Source organism: Stomoxys calcitrans, chromosome 2 (genome assembly GCF_963082655.1).
Source record: "Stomoxys calcitrans chromosome 2, idStoCalc2.1, whole genome shotgun sequence".
In the NCBI taxonomy this organism is placed as follows: Eukaryota; Metazoa; Arthropoda; class Insecta; order Diptera; family Muscidae; genus Stomoxys; species Stomoxys calcitrans.
Window position 1 is genome coordinate 30,765,791 of NC_081553.1, and position 18,379 is coordinate 30,784,169.

The following is an 18,379-nucleotide window of genomic DNA, read 5'->3' on the forward strand; positions in this document are numbered from 1 at the left end:
TCCGGACGGACGCACATCACCATGTTGACTTGTAATCACATTGCAAATATATATATTATAAATATTTTAAGAACTGTTGTAAACAAAATACCCCTTTGCCTTATGCTGGGCAAAAAAACACATTTTGAATATTTACAAAACTTTAATTTCACTTTTGCATGTATTGCAATTTCTCTATTATTCTTCAAAAAGGGGCTTTCTTTTTTCGAAAATCACATGCAATTGTCGCAATAACAGTGCAACATCACCTTTGTTAGCACGATTTGTTATTCTTAACACATGCAAATTTGAATCCAGTGCTGCTTATGTATATTCAAAATAATTTACAATCCATGGTGATAAATTTTCTTACAGAAACACAAATTAAGTGGAAAATTTTTCTAAAGAAACACGACAAAGCTTACCATGTGCATCTACCTTAAACATCGTAACCAGGCTTGGAAAAAGTGACATAAACAATGAGGGGCAACAATGGAAGTTAAGCAGTAGTACACTAAGAAAATATTTATGTTCGTGGCACAGCTTTTGTGAGGTTTTCCAAAACACAATAAGACTGAAAGAGAGAGAGAGAGAGAGAACTGAAAGAAAAGAGTGTAGCAAATGGTGGCAATAAGTAAATGCACGTTCATTTCGGCATGACCTAATCTGATATACTCTCCACCAAGGATCGCATCAGCCCAAGCCTTATGATGCTATATGGACCGTACTTGTCATGTAATTGGAAGTCATAAAGTATATCACGTTTAAAAATTCAACCCAATCGGACCTCTATCCACGCGCCCTCTAGAGGCTCAAGAATAAAAATCGGGCTATCCTTTTATGATATGTGATTTATATCACGTTATGAATTGATGTGGACCATACCATTGTCAGGGCTGTTGGAAGTCATAGCAAAACTTTATGTGCAAAATAATACTCAAATCGCGGTAATTGCGCCTTCTGATCCTTCTCATTATCAGATTATATATCGATTTTGATATGGCTCGTTTACAATCCGAACCGCCCTAAACTAAAAGGAAGTTTGTGCAAAATCTCAAGCGCCTAGCTTTACTTCTTCGAAAGTTCGTGAACTTAGCTAGATCGATTAAAAATATGGTGATCAAGTATATATTTACTTTATGGATTCCTAGTCAAATATTTCAATGGTGGAGAGTACAAAAATAAGGTGCGGATAAGGGTGGGCAATCTTTAGATACCATTTAGTAGAAATTTTGACTAAAGCGGAACAAAATTGGATAAATCCGACCTTTTGATACCACACTAAGTATGTAGGCTAAGTCGTCGAAATTAAATCTTGAGATGGATAATTATCGCAGTATTAGTCAAAATAGGACGAACATATATAAGAGAGTTATATAAAAAAGTTAACCAATTTAGACCAAAATCCGTACACATTTTAGGGATCTGAAGATGAAAATCGGGTGACACTTAAACATATATGGGAGCTTTTTCTAAATTTGAGAACTAACAGAATCCTTTGTGCCAATGTTAGTGAAAATCTGTTAACCAATTATCAAATTATTGCAGCATTGATCCAAATCGAAAGAACATATGTATATATATATGAGAGCTGTATATAAATCTGAAGCAATTTTTCCGAACCGATATGGCCTATTTGCGTTCCCACCTAAAGTGGAACCCCCTCGGACTGCCAGTGCGGGACACATACACATCGGATGTTCTGTAGTCTCTTCTTCCTGGACGTCCTCACAGCTTCGGCGAAAGTCGTTATTGGAAACTTTCAGTCTGTCTGTATATTTTGCGAGAATGACCTGTCATAACGGACACAATGACTGAGACGTGTGTTTTAGCCAGTGACAAAGTGGTAGAGCTCTTGAAGTCTAGATTAGGCCACATACTTTTGGAATGCTCACAGCTCCCTTACAGCACCCCCCCCCCCCCCCGGGCCTGATTCTGAATAGGTTAAATGTCACTAAAGTCATACCCACAGATTCCAGTTCCCCTAGAATGAGTATGGTTGTTCCTAGTCACCCAAGCTGGTCCGCCTTACAATTCCCTGGAATATCTCTGTGGCCCGGCACCCAGGACTGGTGAATATTGAACTGTTCAGCCATCTAGTTGAGAGATCTGCGACAGTCAAGGGCGATTTTTGAATTGAGAAATACGGTCTTCAGGGATTTAATGGCTGCCTGGCTGTCTGAGAAGATATTTATGCCAGTTGTCGTCGTGACATTAAATCTGAGCCATTTCATCACTTCTTTAATTGCAAGGATCTCTGCTTCATACACACTGCATTTAGGTTAGGTTAGGTTGAGTGGGTTGCCCATCAAAGGTGAGTTCACTTGGAGGCATGTTGGCCCATTGTGGTATCCTAGAAAAAAGGTAAGACAAAGAAGATATAAGACCTCAGACAATAGGTTATACACGAATAAAAGAAAGACAGAAAGAATGGAGAACCTGAGCGGCGGGTGATGAAACGCCCATCCCATCCGAATGATGGCGGTATATTAATTTTGTCATTTCGTTTGCAACACATCGAAATATCCATTTTCGACCCTATGAAGTATATATATGGCCATGTCCGTCTGTCTGTCTGTCACGCTACAGTTTTTAAAAATAGAGCTGAAACTTTGCACAGATTCTGTTTTTTGTCCATAAGCAGATAAAGTTCGAAGATGGGCTATATCTGACTATATCTTCACATAGCCCCAATATAGACCGATCCGCCGATTTAGGGTTTTAGCCACATTTAATATCCGATTTTGCCAAAACTTGGGAGAGTGAGTTGTGTTAGGCCCTTCGATATTCTTCTTCAATATGGCCTAGATCGGTTCAGATTTGGGTACAGCTGCCATATAGACCGATCTCTTGATTTAAGGTTTTGGGCTCATAAAAAGCGCATTTGTTGTCCGATGTTGCCGAAATTTGAGACAGTGAATTAAATTAAGCCCCTCGACATACTTCTGCAATATGGCAAAGATCGGTTCAGGTATAGATATAGCTGCCATATAGACCGCTCTCTCGATTCAAGGCGAGTTGTGTTAGGCCCTTCGACGTCTTTCTTTTAGTTTGCTCAGATCCATCCAGATTTGGATACAGCTACCATATAGACCGATATCTCGATTGAAGTTCTTGCGCCCATAAAAAGCGCATTTATTGTCCGATTTTGCACAAACTTTGGGAGAGTGAGTTACGCTATACCCTTCCACACCTTTCTTCAATTTGGCCCAGATCGGTTCAGATTTGGATATAGCTGCCATATAGACCGATATCTCGATTTAAGGTCTTGCGCCCATAAAAGACGCATTTATTGTGCGATTTTGCCAAAAATTTGGGCCAGTGAGTTGTGTTAGGCCCGTCGATATCCTTTTTGAATTTAGCGCAGATCGGTTCAGATTTGAGTATATCTGCCATATAGACCGATATCTCGATTTAAGGTCTTGCGCCCATAAAAGGCGCATACTTCTGCAATTTGACCTAGTTTGAACATGATTTGCATATAGACCGATTAAAGGTTTTCGGCCCATAAAAAGGCGCATTTATTGTCGGATTTCGCCGAAATTTGGGACAATGGTTTGTGTTGGGCTCTTTAAAATTTTTTCTTAAACTTGGCCCAAATCGGTCCAGATTTGGATATGGCTGCCATATAGACCGATATCTCGATTTTAAGTCTTGGGCCCATAAAAGGCGCATTTATAATTTCACTAAAATTTGACACAATGACTTATGTTAGGTTTTTTCGACATCCAAAAAGTGAATTTATCAATTAAAGAGGAATTAGTAGACTTGATCCGAAAAAAAAAGAAATTAAGGTAAGTATAGAAGAATAAAATAAATATGTAAATGAGCCTTAACATTCATCAACTTAATGCAGTAAAATGTTTCCAAAGTCTGGTTTTAAATGTTGCCGAGTTACTGAGTAATTGCAGATCGTTAGGAAGAGAATTCCAGAGACGTACAGCGAATATGAACATATGCCATTCAGAAACAAGCCTCCGATACATTTTGGGAATGATTTTTTTACCTCTAGTAAAAGGTGACGAAAGGTGGTTTACATATATACCCGAGGTGGTGGGTATCCAAAGTTCGGCCCGGCCGAACTTAACGCCCTTTTACTTGTTTTGCCTTTTCTTTTGTGTATAGGCCAATACAAATCGCATTTATTAACCGATTTCTCTGAAATTTGGTGCCATGAGAGGTGTTAAAACCCTCAATGTGCACCTTGAGTATAGTCCAGATTGGACTATATCTTAATATAGCCCTCATGTAGATCGACCACCAGATTTTAGGCCTTAGGCCCACAAAAATCCCATATATGGCTTAACATAGCTGAAATTTGAAAACAGCTATGTTTTACATTTTGACGTCCTTGCCGAGTATGTTGTTTAGATTGGACCATTTTCTAGTATATCCCCCAAATATACACCGATTTACCGATTTAAGGGGTTTATCCCATAAGTGGTTTGTTTATTACCTGATTTTGCTGAAGTTTGTTACAGTGAGTTATGTTAAAGCCCTATACGTTTCCCCTGAATATCGTGCAGATGCAGCTCTATATATATATATATATATATATCAGTCTCCCGATTTACGGTCTTGATCCCATATAAGTTCCATATATTACCCGATTTTGATGAATTTTTTAACCATTGGTGTGGCGTGTTTGGTTCAGAACAGATTATATTTCGATATAGCTACCATGGGTTAAAAAGTGGTGCTTATTTCGGATTTTGGACGAAATATTGTTTTTATATATCCTCTAGGTGGTTGGTATCCAAAGTTTAACACGGCCGAATTTATTGTTTCTTATTTCGTTTCAATGTTTTCGGAATTGGACAATTTATGGCAATTATTTTTTTTTTCAATTTTTCATTAAATTTTAAGCTTTTTTCAAAGTGTGTGAGTTATTATTTTCAAGCTTGCAAGCTTTTACTTCGTGTTTGAGAAAATGGTAAAGCGCACACCTTGCATTTGTCCAACATGCATAGGTGGAAAAGAGCATATGACTTCTAATTTGCGGTTCTGCAGCATTTGCTTAAAGAACAGCAGCTCCCAATGACCCCTAATCACCTTGTCGTGGTGCAAGAGACCCAAAGAAAAATCAACTAATCCGGATGGCTGCACGAGTACACCAAGTTAAGAGTTATATTTGCGTTACAAGTAGTTATTAGCAAATGTTTATAATGTTGCACTAATGAAAAATTATATAAATTGCTTCCAACAACAACAACAACACCAACAACCAACTAACCAATCGACCCAGCAAACATCCATTGGTCTCGGCTTCAGCTTGAGCATGGCTATTTGAATAAAACTAATTTAACCAGCTTGACGTTATGTTATGCTAACAAAACCACTGCCAATGACATTACCACAGCTCTACCGGGAAGTATCCTTGTTATGTGCGTGCATTTGCCACACTTGCTGCTTGTGGCATGTCACACTTTAACAATTTTTTTTTTTTATGTGCCAACTACAAGAATGTATTTGTCCCTTTGTGAAGGAATGGTTGGCAGGAAGCACACACAAATTCGCATTAGAATATTTTTGATAAAATTAAATCGCTGTATTTACATGCATCTGATAATTTAATAATTTATTTGCTTCATGATTATTTATTTTGTTTGGGGACTATTATTAGTGCGATTTACACAAAATGCTTTGATAGTGCGTTTTCGGTAATTACTAAATAAGGTGAACAACTTAACATTTGTGTTGCAGCATTTTAAATGATTTTTATGTACTGAGATTTGCAATTTCTGGATGTAGAAGAGTTAGACTTATCATTAAATATACCAATGGACCAAAAGAATTCCTGTGGATTTTATTAGTAACTAGCCGAATCGGGCCCGTTCCGCTGCGCCTTCTTTAACTCTCTAATATCCTTTTAGGGTGGGGACACTTCGCCCTGAATGCCGATATCAAATTCGTGCCATTGTAGACTATGACGCTAAACGCGTTCGAATTCTGGTGAGAACACCGGACAAGGCGGTGGTTATCCCCTCTTAATGTTGGCGACATTTGCGAGGTACAATGCCATGCATGGTCATTTAAAAAATTTTCCCTAAAGTGGTGTCGCACTGCGGGACGCCATTCGGACTCGGACATAAAAAAAGGTCCCTTATCATTCAGTTTAAATTTGAATCGGAAAGTACTCATTGATGTTTGAGAATTTGCCCCTTCTCGGTTCCTGGCAGAAATGTTCTTCATAGGGTAATGTTCTCATTAGGGGAGGGAAGGCACTTCAGAAATTTAGAATCAAATATGGATATCTAACTCAGGCTGCACTTCAAAATCTCTTAATTTGAGTCCCATATTGCCATGGCCGGTAAACGTGAACCGTTTTGAGGGTGTTTTGGGGCTGGGACGGCCACCGGTACTTTGCACTGAAAATAGATATCAAATTCGTTCTTTATTCCCAACGGAATTTAAATTCAGCTTAGGGGGTGTTTTAGGGCGTACCCCAAAACACTTGGCTCCGCTGGGTACTTGGATCCAAATTTCAATACCATATTCGTTTTTGGGTCTCCAATACCATTCATTTGATACCGTTATTGTGCTCATCAGACCACTTTCGGATATGGGCGGCGTTTTTGTAAAGGGGAGGGTCCGCTTCCACCCGATATCTAAAAATTATACAGCCTATGTTTCCTTCCAGACAAACGTACACAATCAACGAAAATTTTAAGAAAATCGGCTTAGTCATGTATCATATAGTCATAATGGGTCTAATGGCGGTTTTGAGGGGTGGCGTAACCCCCCATACTTCGATCTGATTTTGAATGCCATATTTGAAATCTTATCCCGAATACTTTTCATTTCAGCCTCATATTGAAATGAACGTCCAATATGTCTGTTTGGGAGAATTTTGGGGTTGAGTTGGTTAATACCATATTCGTATTCTACTGTCCAATACCTTTCATTTGATACTCATATTGTCCCGATCGGTCCACTTTTGATTTTGTGTTGTGTTTTTGGGGTAAGGGGGAGGGTCCGTAACCCCTCCCGTAAACGAAAAATTATATAACCTATGTTTCCTTCCAGACCAACCTACACAATATGCGAAAATTTCTAGAAAATATATTATGCCGTTTTTCAGTCTATACGGAACAAACCAACTGAGTCCCATATATCAGTGATTGGCTAATGTGCCCATTTTGGACGTTTTTGTGGGAGTGGGGTGACCCCCTATATTCGACATGAATTTGTATGCCAGATTCGTTATCAACTCCCGCATACTTTTAATTTGATACCCATATTGTCCTCATCGGTCCACCTTTGATTTCGGGAGGTGTTTTGGGGTAACGGTGGTCCCTCCACCCTTCCGTTATCAAAAATTATAAAGCCCATTCCCACTCCCTGACGATATTCGTAATCTACTCCCTAATACCTTTCATTTGAGCCCCATATTATTACGATCGTCAAATAAAACTATTTTAAGGCGTTTAGGGGCTGGGGTGGCGCCCCAGGTACTTGGAGCCAACTTTTATTATGAAATTCGTACTCTCCTCTTGAATATCTTTCATTTGAATCCCATATTGTCCCGATCGGTCCACTTTTATTTTTGGGTAGTTCTTTTGGGGTAAGGGGAGGATCCGCCCCCTCCCGATATTAAAGAATTACATAGCCTTTGTTTCCTCTTGAATACCTTTCTTTTAAATCCCATTTTATCCCGATGGGTCCACTTTTATTTTTGGCTAGTACTTTTGGGGTAAGGGGGAGGGTCCGCCCCCCTCCCGATATCAAACAAGTAAAAAGGCGTTAAGTTCGGCCGGGCCGAACTTTGGATACCCACCACCTCGGGTATATATAGAAACCACCTTTTATCAAAAGCCGACGTAAATTGCATACCATATGTCCCATAGCAGTTATATCGAAATATGTTCCGATTTGGACCAAATACTAATCGGTCTTTTTAGAAGCTATAACTAAAAATAAACCGATCTGCACCATATGCGACACGGATGTCGAAAAGCCAAGGAACTGTCCCAAATCTCGGCGAAATCGGAAAATAAATGCGCCTTTTATGGTCCCAAAACCTAAAATCGAGTGATTGGTCTATATGGCAGCTATATCAAAATCTGGACCGATCTGGACCAAATTGACGAAGGACGTCAAAGAGCCTAACGCAACTCATTGTCCCAAATTTCAGCAAAATCGAAATGGGACAATAAATGCGCCTTTTATGGGGCCAAAACCTTAAATCGAGAGATCGGTCTATATGGTTGCTATATCCAAATCTGGACCGATCTAGACCAAATTGACGAAGGACGTCAAAGAGCCTAACGCAATACTAATTTCCCAAATTTCAGCAAAATCGGATAATAAATGTGGCTTTTATGGACCTGAGACCCTAGATCGGAGGATCGGTCTATATGGCAGCTATATCCAAATCTGCACCGATCTGGGCCAATTTCACGAATGATGTCGAAGGGCCTAACGCAACTCACTGTCCCAAATTTCAGCAAAATCGGATAATAAATGTGGCTTATATGGGCCCTAGACCCTAAATCGGAGGATCGGTCTATATGGCAGCTATATCCAAATCTGGACCGATCTGGGCGAAACTAACGAATAATGTCGAGGAGCCTAACACAACTCACCGTCTCAAATTTCAGCAAAATCGTATAATATATGTGGTTTTTATGGGCCTAAAACCCTAAATCGGAGGATCGGTCTATATGGCAGCTATATCCAAATCTGGACCGATCTGGGCCAAATTAACGAAGGATGTCGAAGGGCCTAACACAACTCACTGTCCCAAATTACAGCAAAATCTGTTAATAAATGTGGCTTTTATGGATCTAAGACCCTAAATCGGAGGATCGGTCTATATGGCAGCTATATCCAAATCTGGACCGATCTGGGCGAAACTAACGAATAATGTCGAGGCGCCTAACACAACTCAATGTCTCAAATTTCGGCAAAATCGTACAATTAATGCGCCTTTTTTGGCCCCAAAACCAAAAACCGAGAGATCGGTCTATGTGGCAGCTATATCCAAATCTGGACCGATCTGGGCCAAATTGAGGAAGGATGTCGAAGGGCCTAACACAACTCACTGTCCCAAATTTCAGCAAAATCGTACAATAAATGCACCTTTTATGGCCCCAAAACCAAAAACCAAGAGATCGGTCTATATGGCAGCTTTATCCAAATCTGGACCGATGAGGGCGAAACTAATGAAAAACGTCGAAGAGCCTACCCCAACTCAATGTCTCAAATTTCCGCAAAATCGTACAATAAATGCGCCTTTTTTGGCCCCAAAACCAAAAACCGAGAGATCGGTCTATATGGCAGCTATATCCAAATCTGGACCGATCTGGGCCAAATTGAGGAAGGATGTCAAAGGGACACAACTCACTGTCCCAAAATTCAGCAAAATCGGTTAATAAATGTCGCTTTTATGGACCTAAGACCTTAAATCGGAGGATCGGTCTATATGGCAGCTATAGCCAAATCTGGACCGATCTGGGCGAAACTAGCGAATAAAGTCGAGGCGTCTAACACCACTCTCTGTCCCAAATTTCAGCAAAATCGGATAATAAATGTGGCTTTTATGGGCCAAAGACCCTAAATCGGAGGATCGGTCTATATGGGGGCTATATCAAGATATAGTCCGATATAGCTCATCTTCGAACTTAAGCTGCTTATAGACAAAAAAGAATATGTGCAACGTTTCAGCTCAATATCTCTATTTTTAAAGACTGAAGCGTGATTTTAACAGACAGACGGACGGACATGGCTAGATAGTCTTAGATTTTAGATAGGGTCGGAAAGGTATATTTCTATGTGTTGCCAAAGAAATGACTAAGTGAATATAACCCCTATCCTATGATGGTGGTTATAAAAAAACCGAAAAATTATTTGCTCTGCAAAATTTTTATGGTAAATATTTAAATTCAAAATTAATTTAATTTTCCCTTCATCGGGCAAAACACTGCCATTGCTATTATGGGTAAAAATGCATATTAGAATTTAAAACGCAGTGATTGTTGATTTTAAACTCATTTATTGGCGCATAGCATGAAGACACCCACACACACACGCACACTATCACACATTGCCAACACATTTGAACAGGTGTTTGCATTAAATTTCATTAAAATTTGGTTTCTAATTTCCCTAATTTGATGCTGTGGGTGTTGTCAGCACTGTCAATAGGGTTGTCATCCTGCCCAGGTCCTTATTGTCCATATCATTGTAATTCGCTGGCTATACGCAATTTAAATCAGTTCAAATGCATTCGGAAATGCATTCAATGCATTCGCTCATTATGCACCTGATTTAACATAGCTCGTGTGGTTTATTTTATGAATATTATTTATTATGAACAAAATTAGGGCGCCAATATGACCACAATAACCACTGCACCCACGACTATAAATGTAAACAAACCCATACACACACCTACCCTACGCTCACACGAACTCCTCGTGTAGGAGTGTGTGTAAATATGGCGCATAGAATTTTGAAATAGCATCGGTGATTTGCATTAATATGCAATGACATGAAATCCAAATGAATTGGTTTAAGTGTGCATTTATTTGCATACATTGGTCGCGAAACGACGAGCTTTGGGTGCAGGCGTTTGTTGTATGTTTCACTTTTTGTAATGTTGATTTTTTCGTAAGCGGAAGTGGACAAATGTGATTACACGGATCTGTAAACCAGAAAATTAAATTTAAATAAATGCAAACATTCTAAAATATGGACACACGTCGCATACAGTTAAGGGAGGGGAGGATTTAAACAAATGCAATGTTTGTCAAACAAGTCGCCTGAAAACAAAAAGGGAAAGGATGGGCAATTCTAAAGTTCAAAATATTAAATGGCAGTCAAAACATTCAGAAAGTCACTACAGAAAGTTTTTTGGGCTATTGATTTTTATGGGAGGTATATTCAAAACACACATTCCCGTTCTAACACCTCGAAATTGAATGAAGACCCCATAAGGGTCTTAATTTTTTAACCCATTTAGAAAAACTTTTGCACATGGTGTTTTGTTATGACTTCATAGAGCCATGAGAAATACAATCCAGGCAGGTCTTTTACTTCATATGGCTACTCTATTAAGTTATTATCTTGTAGTAAAATTTTTTGTAGTAAAATCTTCTTTAAGTTTCTGACTGGTCTTGATTAAACTTCTTGGCTCTTATAACCCTCAAATTTTTTCCGATTTTGCTGATGGGAAATACGCTTAAACCCTTCTACCAAATCGTATAAAAACTGCGGATTTCAGGGGCTCAAGATGGGAGATCGGTTTATATGGGAGCTACATCAGGAGGCGACCGTAGCGCAGAGGTGAGCATGCCCGCCTATGACGCTGAAAGCCTGGGTTCGAATCCAGGCGAGACCATCAGAAAAAAAATTCAGCGGTGGTTTCCCCTCCTAATGCTGGCAACATTTGTGAGGTACTATGCCATGTAAAACTTCTCTCTCCAAAGAGGTGTTGCACTGCGGCACGCCGTTCGGACTCGGCTATAAAAAGGAGGCCCCTTATCATTGAGCTTAAAACTTGAATCGGACTGCACTCATTGATATGTGAGTAGTTTGCCCGTGTTCCTTAATGGAATGTTCATGGGCGAAATTTGCATTTTTACATCAGGTTATAGGCCGATTTAGACCGTACTTAACACAGCTGTTGGAAGTCATAACAGAACACTGTGTGCAAAATGTGTTCTGCCAAATTGGATGAAAATTGGGGCTTCCAGGGGCTCACGAAGTCAAATTGGGAGATCGGTTTATATGGCAACTATATCAAAATCTGAACCAATCTGGGCCAAATTAAGGAAAGCTGACAATGGGCCTAACACAACTGAGTGTCCCAAATTTCGGCGAAACAGGACAATAAATGTGCCTTTTATAGGCGCAAAACCTAAAGTCGCTAGATAGGTCTATATGGCAGCTCTATTCAAATCTGAACCGATTTGGGCCAAATTACTGACAATTGTCAAAGAACCTAACGTAACTCACTGTCCCAAATTTCGCTGAAATCGGATAATAAATGCGTCTATTATGGCCCCAAAACATTTTATCGAGAGATCGGTCTATATGGCAGCTATATCCAAATCTGAATCGATCTGAGCCAAATTAAAGCAGAATGTTGAAGGGTCTAACGCAACTCACTGTCCCAAATTTCGGTGGCATTGGACAATAAATGCGTCTTTTATGGGCCCATAACCTTAAATCGAGATATCGGGCAATATGGCAGCTATATCCAAATCTGAACCGATCTGTGTCATATTGCAGAAGTATGTCAAGGGGCTTAACTTAAGTCACTGTCCAAAATTTTGGCGACATCGGACAATAAATGCGCCTTTTATAGGCCTAAAACCTTAAATCGAGATATCGGGCTATATGGCAGCTATATCCAAATCTGAACCGATCTGTGTCATATTGCAGAAGTATGTCAAGGGGCTTACCATAACTCACTGTACCAATTTTCGACAACATCGGACAATAAATGTGCCTTTTATGGGCGCAAAATCTTAAATCGAGCGATGAGTCTATATGGCAGTTATATCCAAATCTGAACCGATCTGTGTCATATTGCAGAAAGATGTCGAAGAGCCTAACACAACTCACTGTCCTAAATTTCAGCAAAATCGGATAATAAGTGTGGCTTTTATGGGCCTAAGACCCTGAATTTGAGGATCGGTCTATATGGCAGCTATATCCAAATCTGAACCGATCTGAGCCTTATTGACGGAGGATGTTGAAGGGCCTAACACAACTCACCGTCCCAAATTTCAGCAAAATCGGATAATAAATGTGGCTTTTATGGGCCTAAGACCCTGAATTTGAGGATCGGTCTATATGGCAGCTATATCCAAATCTGGACCGATTTGGGCCAAATTAAAGAAGAATGTTGAAGGGCCTAACGCAACTCACTGTCCCAAATTTCGGGAAAATCGGATAATAAATGCGTCTATTATGGCCCCAAAACATTTTATCGAGAAATCGGTCTATATGGCAGCTATATCCAAATCTGAACCGATCTGAGCCAAATTAAAGAAGAATGTTGAAGGGCCTAACGCAACTCACTGTCCCAAATTTCGCCGACATTGAACAATAAATGCGTCTTTTATGGGCCCAAAACCTTAAATCGAGATATCGGGCTATATGGCAGCTATATCCAAATCTGAACCGATCTGTGTCATATTGCAGAAGTATGTCAAGGGGCTTAACTTAACTCACTGTCCCAAATTTCGACAACATCCGACAATAAATGTGCCTTGTATCGGCCCAAAACCTTAAATCGAGCGATCGGTCTATATGGCAGCTATATCCAAATCTGTACAGATCTGGGCCAAATCAAATAATAAGTGTAGCTTTTATGGACCTAAGACCCTAAATCGGCAGATCGGTCTATATGACAGTTATATCCAAATCTGGACCGATCTGAGCCAAATTAAAGAAGGATGTCGAAGGGCCTAACATAACTCACTGTCCCAAATTTTAGCAAATCTGATAATGAATGTGGCTTTTATGGGCGTAAGACCCTAAATCGGCGGATCGTTCTATATGGGGGCTAGATAAAGTCCGATATAGCCCATTTCGAACTTAGCCTGATTATAGACAAAACAAGTAAAAGCGTGCTAAGTTCGGCCGGCCGAATCTTATATACCCTCCACCATGGATCGCATTTGTCGAGTTCTTTTCCCGGCATCTTTTCTTAGGCAAAACAGGATATAAGAAAAGATTTGCTCTGCTATTAGAGCGATATCAAGATATGTTCCGTTTGGACTCCACAATTAAATTATATGCTAGAGACCTGTGTAAAATGTCAGCCAATTCGAATAAGAATTGCGCCCTTTGGGGGCTCAAGAAGTAAAATAGAGAGATTGATTTATATGGGAGCTGTATCGGGCTATAGACCGATTCAGACCATAATAAACACGTATTTTGACGGTCATGAGAGAATCCGTCGTACAAAATTTCAGGCAAATCGGATAATAAGATCCGATCCCAAGATCCCAGATCGGTTTATATGACAGCTGTATCAGGTAATGAACCTATTTGAACCATACTTGGCACAGTTGTTGGATATTGTAACAAAACACGTCGTGCCAAAATTCATTCAAATCGGATAAGAATTGCGCCCTCTAGAGGCTCAACAAGTCAAGACCCAAGATCGGTTTATATGACAGCTATATCTGGTTATAGACCGATTTGAACCAATCATGGCACAGATGTTGGATATCATGACAAAACACGTCGTGCGAAATTTCATTCAAATCGGATAAGAATTGCGCACTCTAGAGGCTCAAGAAGTCAAGACCCAAGATCGGTTTATAGGTCAGCTATATCAGGTTATGAACCGATTTGAACCATTCTTGGCACAGTTGTTGTATATCATGACAAAACACGTCGTGCGAAATTTTATTCCAATCGGATAATAATTGCGACCTCTAGAGGCTCAAGAAGTCAAGACCCAAGATCGGTTTATATGGCAGCTATATCAGGTTATGAACCGATTTGAATCATACTTGGCACAGTTATTGGATATCATAACAAAACACGTCGTGCCGAAATTCATTCAAATCGGATAAGAATAGAGGCTCAAGAAGTCAAGACCCAAGATCGGTTTATATGACAGCTATATCAAAACATGGACCGATATGGCCCATTTACAATACCAACCGACCTACACTAATAAGAAATATTTGTGCAAAATTTCAAGCGGCTAGCTTTACTCCTTCGGAAGTTAGCGTGCTTTTGACAGACAGACGGACGGACATGGCTAGATCGACATAAAATTTCACGACGATCAAGAATATATATACTTTATGGGGTCTCAGACGAATATTTCGAGTAGTTATAAACAGAATGACGAAATTAGTATACCCCCCATCTTATGGTGGAGGGTATAAAAAGAATCTGTGCAAAATTTCAGCTCAATATCTCTGTTTTTAAAGACTGTAGCGTGATTTCAACAGACAGACGGACGGACGGACAAACGGGCGGAGGTACATGGCTAGATCGTCTTAGATTTTTACGCTGATCGAGAATATATATACGATGTGTTGCAAACGGAATGACAAAATGAATATACCCCCATCCCTCAGTGGTGGGTATAAAAATTCTAAAAGCACGCACTTTTAACAATTCCACGATCATTACTATAAATGCAAACTTAGACATAAGTAATCATTAACACAAAACTGAATCGGAATTTACTTAGCACAATGCCATGCTTACACAAAAAACCAATTCAAAAAAACCAAAACAAAATCAAAATGAGTTTAAAAGGTTATCAACAAAAGTGCTGGAAAGTGAACATATAGCTTGAAAAATATTCCATGGTTAAAGCTCTTCTCAAAATTTCAAGTGCGATAGTCTTGACACGCGGCTTGTAAAGAACACCACCCAATCGTTGTTTGATTGAAAAAAACTTTTGAAAAATGCTAAAAACGTATTTAGCGATATTTTTATTTGCTGGCCTCTTGGCTTCATTGGGCTACTGTGAGACTACTACCACAACAACACAGAGTTCAAATGCCGTAGAAGAGGAGGAAAGCGCTCGTTTCCCTGATGGATATATTGTTTCGAAAAATTTACCAGAACTTGAACCCGGCTGCTCATTGAGCTTCAAGTGCAAGCGCAAATTACAAAACGCCGAACAACCAAAGCCCTGTGTGCAAACATGTGTCGACAGCTTGGTGTGCAATCATCAAAAGCGACCTATCCAAAAATATTTCTATTGTGTCAACTTCAACGAGGAACTTGTCGCCCAAGAACATGATATTGCAATTTCCAAGCAGAAGAAAGGCGGCAAGGTGGCCATGATTGACTTCCCCTGCCAACCAGGTTATCTGCCTGACAGCCGAGGACGTTGTCGTGAAGTTTGGTAATTGCGCTGAATGGGGATTTACTTTTGCAATGGATTCAAGATTAGCCGTAGTGTATGTTATCAGTGAATTATTTTATTTCATTATATATTGGCACTGTACTACAAAATAAGACTTTAAATAAACACATGGCTTTGAAACGGGAATTGCGTATTATTATTAGACAATAATATTTTAATACTAACAAGTTAAAACGAGTGGGATTCAATCTTGGGTTCCCACCACCATGGATTTTGGAAAAAAATGTAGGCTTAAATTTGGTTTATGTATATCTGGATTAGTTTGAAGAAATCACATCAGACAAAGATTAAATTTTCAAGAGGTTATATGGGGGAACAATTTTTATTGGGAAGATATTTACGTGGTGGCATTACTTTCCAAATTTCGTAAAAAATGTATTATACCTTACACCACCAAATCGGTTTATTATACCTTACACCACTACTGAGGTAGAGCATTGTGCATTTGTTTGTAACACCCAAAAGGAAGAGAGATAGACCCATTGATAAATATACCGATCGACTCAGAATCACTTTCTGATTCGATTTAGCTATGTCCGTCTGTCTCTCTGTCCGTCCGTCTGTCTGTCCATGTTAGTCTTATATATATTAAAAATCAATTTGTGTTTGTTTGTAGGTTTGTTTGTTTGTAGGTTTGTTTGTTTGTAGGTTTGTTTGTTTGTAGGTTTGTTTGTTTGTTTGTATGTTTCCTTATAGACTCAGAAACGGCTGAACCGATTTTCTTGAAATTTTCACAGATGGTGCATAATGATCCCGTGGTGAAAATAGAGCACTACATTTTTTGATATCAGAAGGGGCGGCGGACCCTCCCCCTTATCCTAATTTTCAGCAACGCCAGATCTCGGAGATGTGTGGTGCAATTTAAGCGAATTTTTTTGTGATCTCATATAGTACCACAAAAATAAAAATTTGTATCCAAATTTCGGATGGGGTACCTAGGTGGGCCGCCCCACCCTAAAACCTATCAAACATATATTTAGACCAATCACGACAAAATGGGACTCAAATGAAAGGTATTTAGGATAAGAAAACGTATCTGATATCCATTTGTCGAACCGAGTGCTAGGGGGACCACCCTAACCCCCAAAACACCCCTAAATCGGACATATTTACCCACCATGGCAATATGGGACTCAAATGAAAGGTATTTGCGAGTAGATTACGAATCTGATACCCAAATGTGGGACCAAGTTTCCCCAAAACTCTCCCCAAATAGGACTTATTTACTGACCATGGGAATATGGGGCTTAAATAAAAGGTATTTGAGTGTAGAATCTGATATCCAAATACGGGACCAAGTGTTTGGGGGGCCGCCTCTCCCCAAAAACATCCCACAAAGGGGACAAATGTACGACCATAGCCATATGGGGCTCAAATGAAACGGCTTTGGGAGTAAAGAACGAATCTGATATAAATATTTGGGAAAAGTGTTTATGGGGCCACGCCCCCTCACAACACCACCCAAATAGTAAGTATTTGCTGACTTTTGCAATATGAGGCTCAAATAAGAGGGTTTTTAGAGTGGAACACGAATCCGATATATGTTTACAAGGCCAACTCACTGAGTGGTCGCCCATCCCCCAAAAACACCCCCAAGCCGGTAACGTTTGCTGACTATGGAAATATGGGGCTCAAATTAAAGGTATTTGGGAGTAGACCACGTATCTGATATCAACATTAGGGACCAACTGTCTAGGGGACATTCCACCACCATAACAACCCCCAAATAGGACGTATTTGCTCACCAAGAGAGTGGAACTAAATATTCATAGTTTTTAGGGCCAATACCCCAAACCGGACATATTTGCTGACTTTTGCAATAAGGAGTTTAAATGAGATTTGAAAACGAATTTGATATCCAATTTTGAGGGCAATGGCAATATGGGGTTCAAGTAAATAATATAGAGATATATGAGAATAGAGCACGTTACTGATATATTTTCCGGGATTAGTGTTTGGGCGACCACCCTAATCCCCAAAACACCCCTAAATCGGCCATATATACCGACCATGTCAATGTGGAGCTTCAATGAAAGGTATTGGGGGTAGAGCAAGAATTGATACCCATTTTCGGGACCAATTTTCTGGAGGTCTACCCCTTTTCCCAAAATACCCCACAAGCAGCAATTTTTTTGTGACCATCGCAATATGGGGCTCAAATAAAGGTATTTGGGAGTAGAATACGAATTTGATATCCAAATGTAGGACCATGTATTTAGGGAATCATCCCATCCCCAAAACACCCCGCAAAGGGTAAAAAATTTTCGATCATGCCAATATGAGGTATTTAAGACTCGAAAACGAATTTGATAACCTTATCGCCTTACATCCAAACTTAAATTCGTAGACCAATAAAGATCATATGGGATTCAGATAAAGGCACTTATATTGTTAAATTGTTAGTCAAGCGATATACTATTTTCGTAGCATGGTATTTCACTAAAAGCTCTTTAATTGTCGAAAATAAATATTCCAAGAAAACTTTTGTTCCATATAAAGTAAAAGAAGGCGCAGCGGAGCGGGCCCGGGTCACCTAGTTTGTGT

At 39.6% G+C, this 18,379-nt stretch overlaps 1 protein-coding gene across 1 annotated transcript; it reads left to right on the plus strand.

Moving 5' to 3' along the window:
* Positions 1-15,287: 15,287 nt before the first annotated feature.
* On the plus strand, positions 15,288-15,903 carry LOC106086890 (uncharacterized). The gene has a single exon (XM_013251712.2). The coding sequence runs from the start codon at positions 15,369-15,371 to the stop codon at positions 15,816-15,818; it is 450 nt and encodes a 149-aa protein (XP_013107166.2). The 5' UTR covers positions 15,288-15,368; the 3' UTR covers positions 15,819-15,903.
* The last annotated feature ends 2,476 nt before the right edge of the window (positions 15,904-18,379 follow it).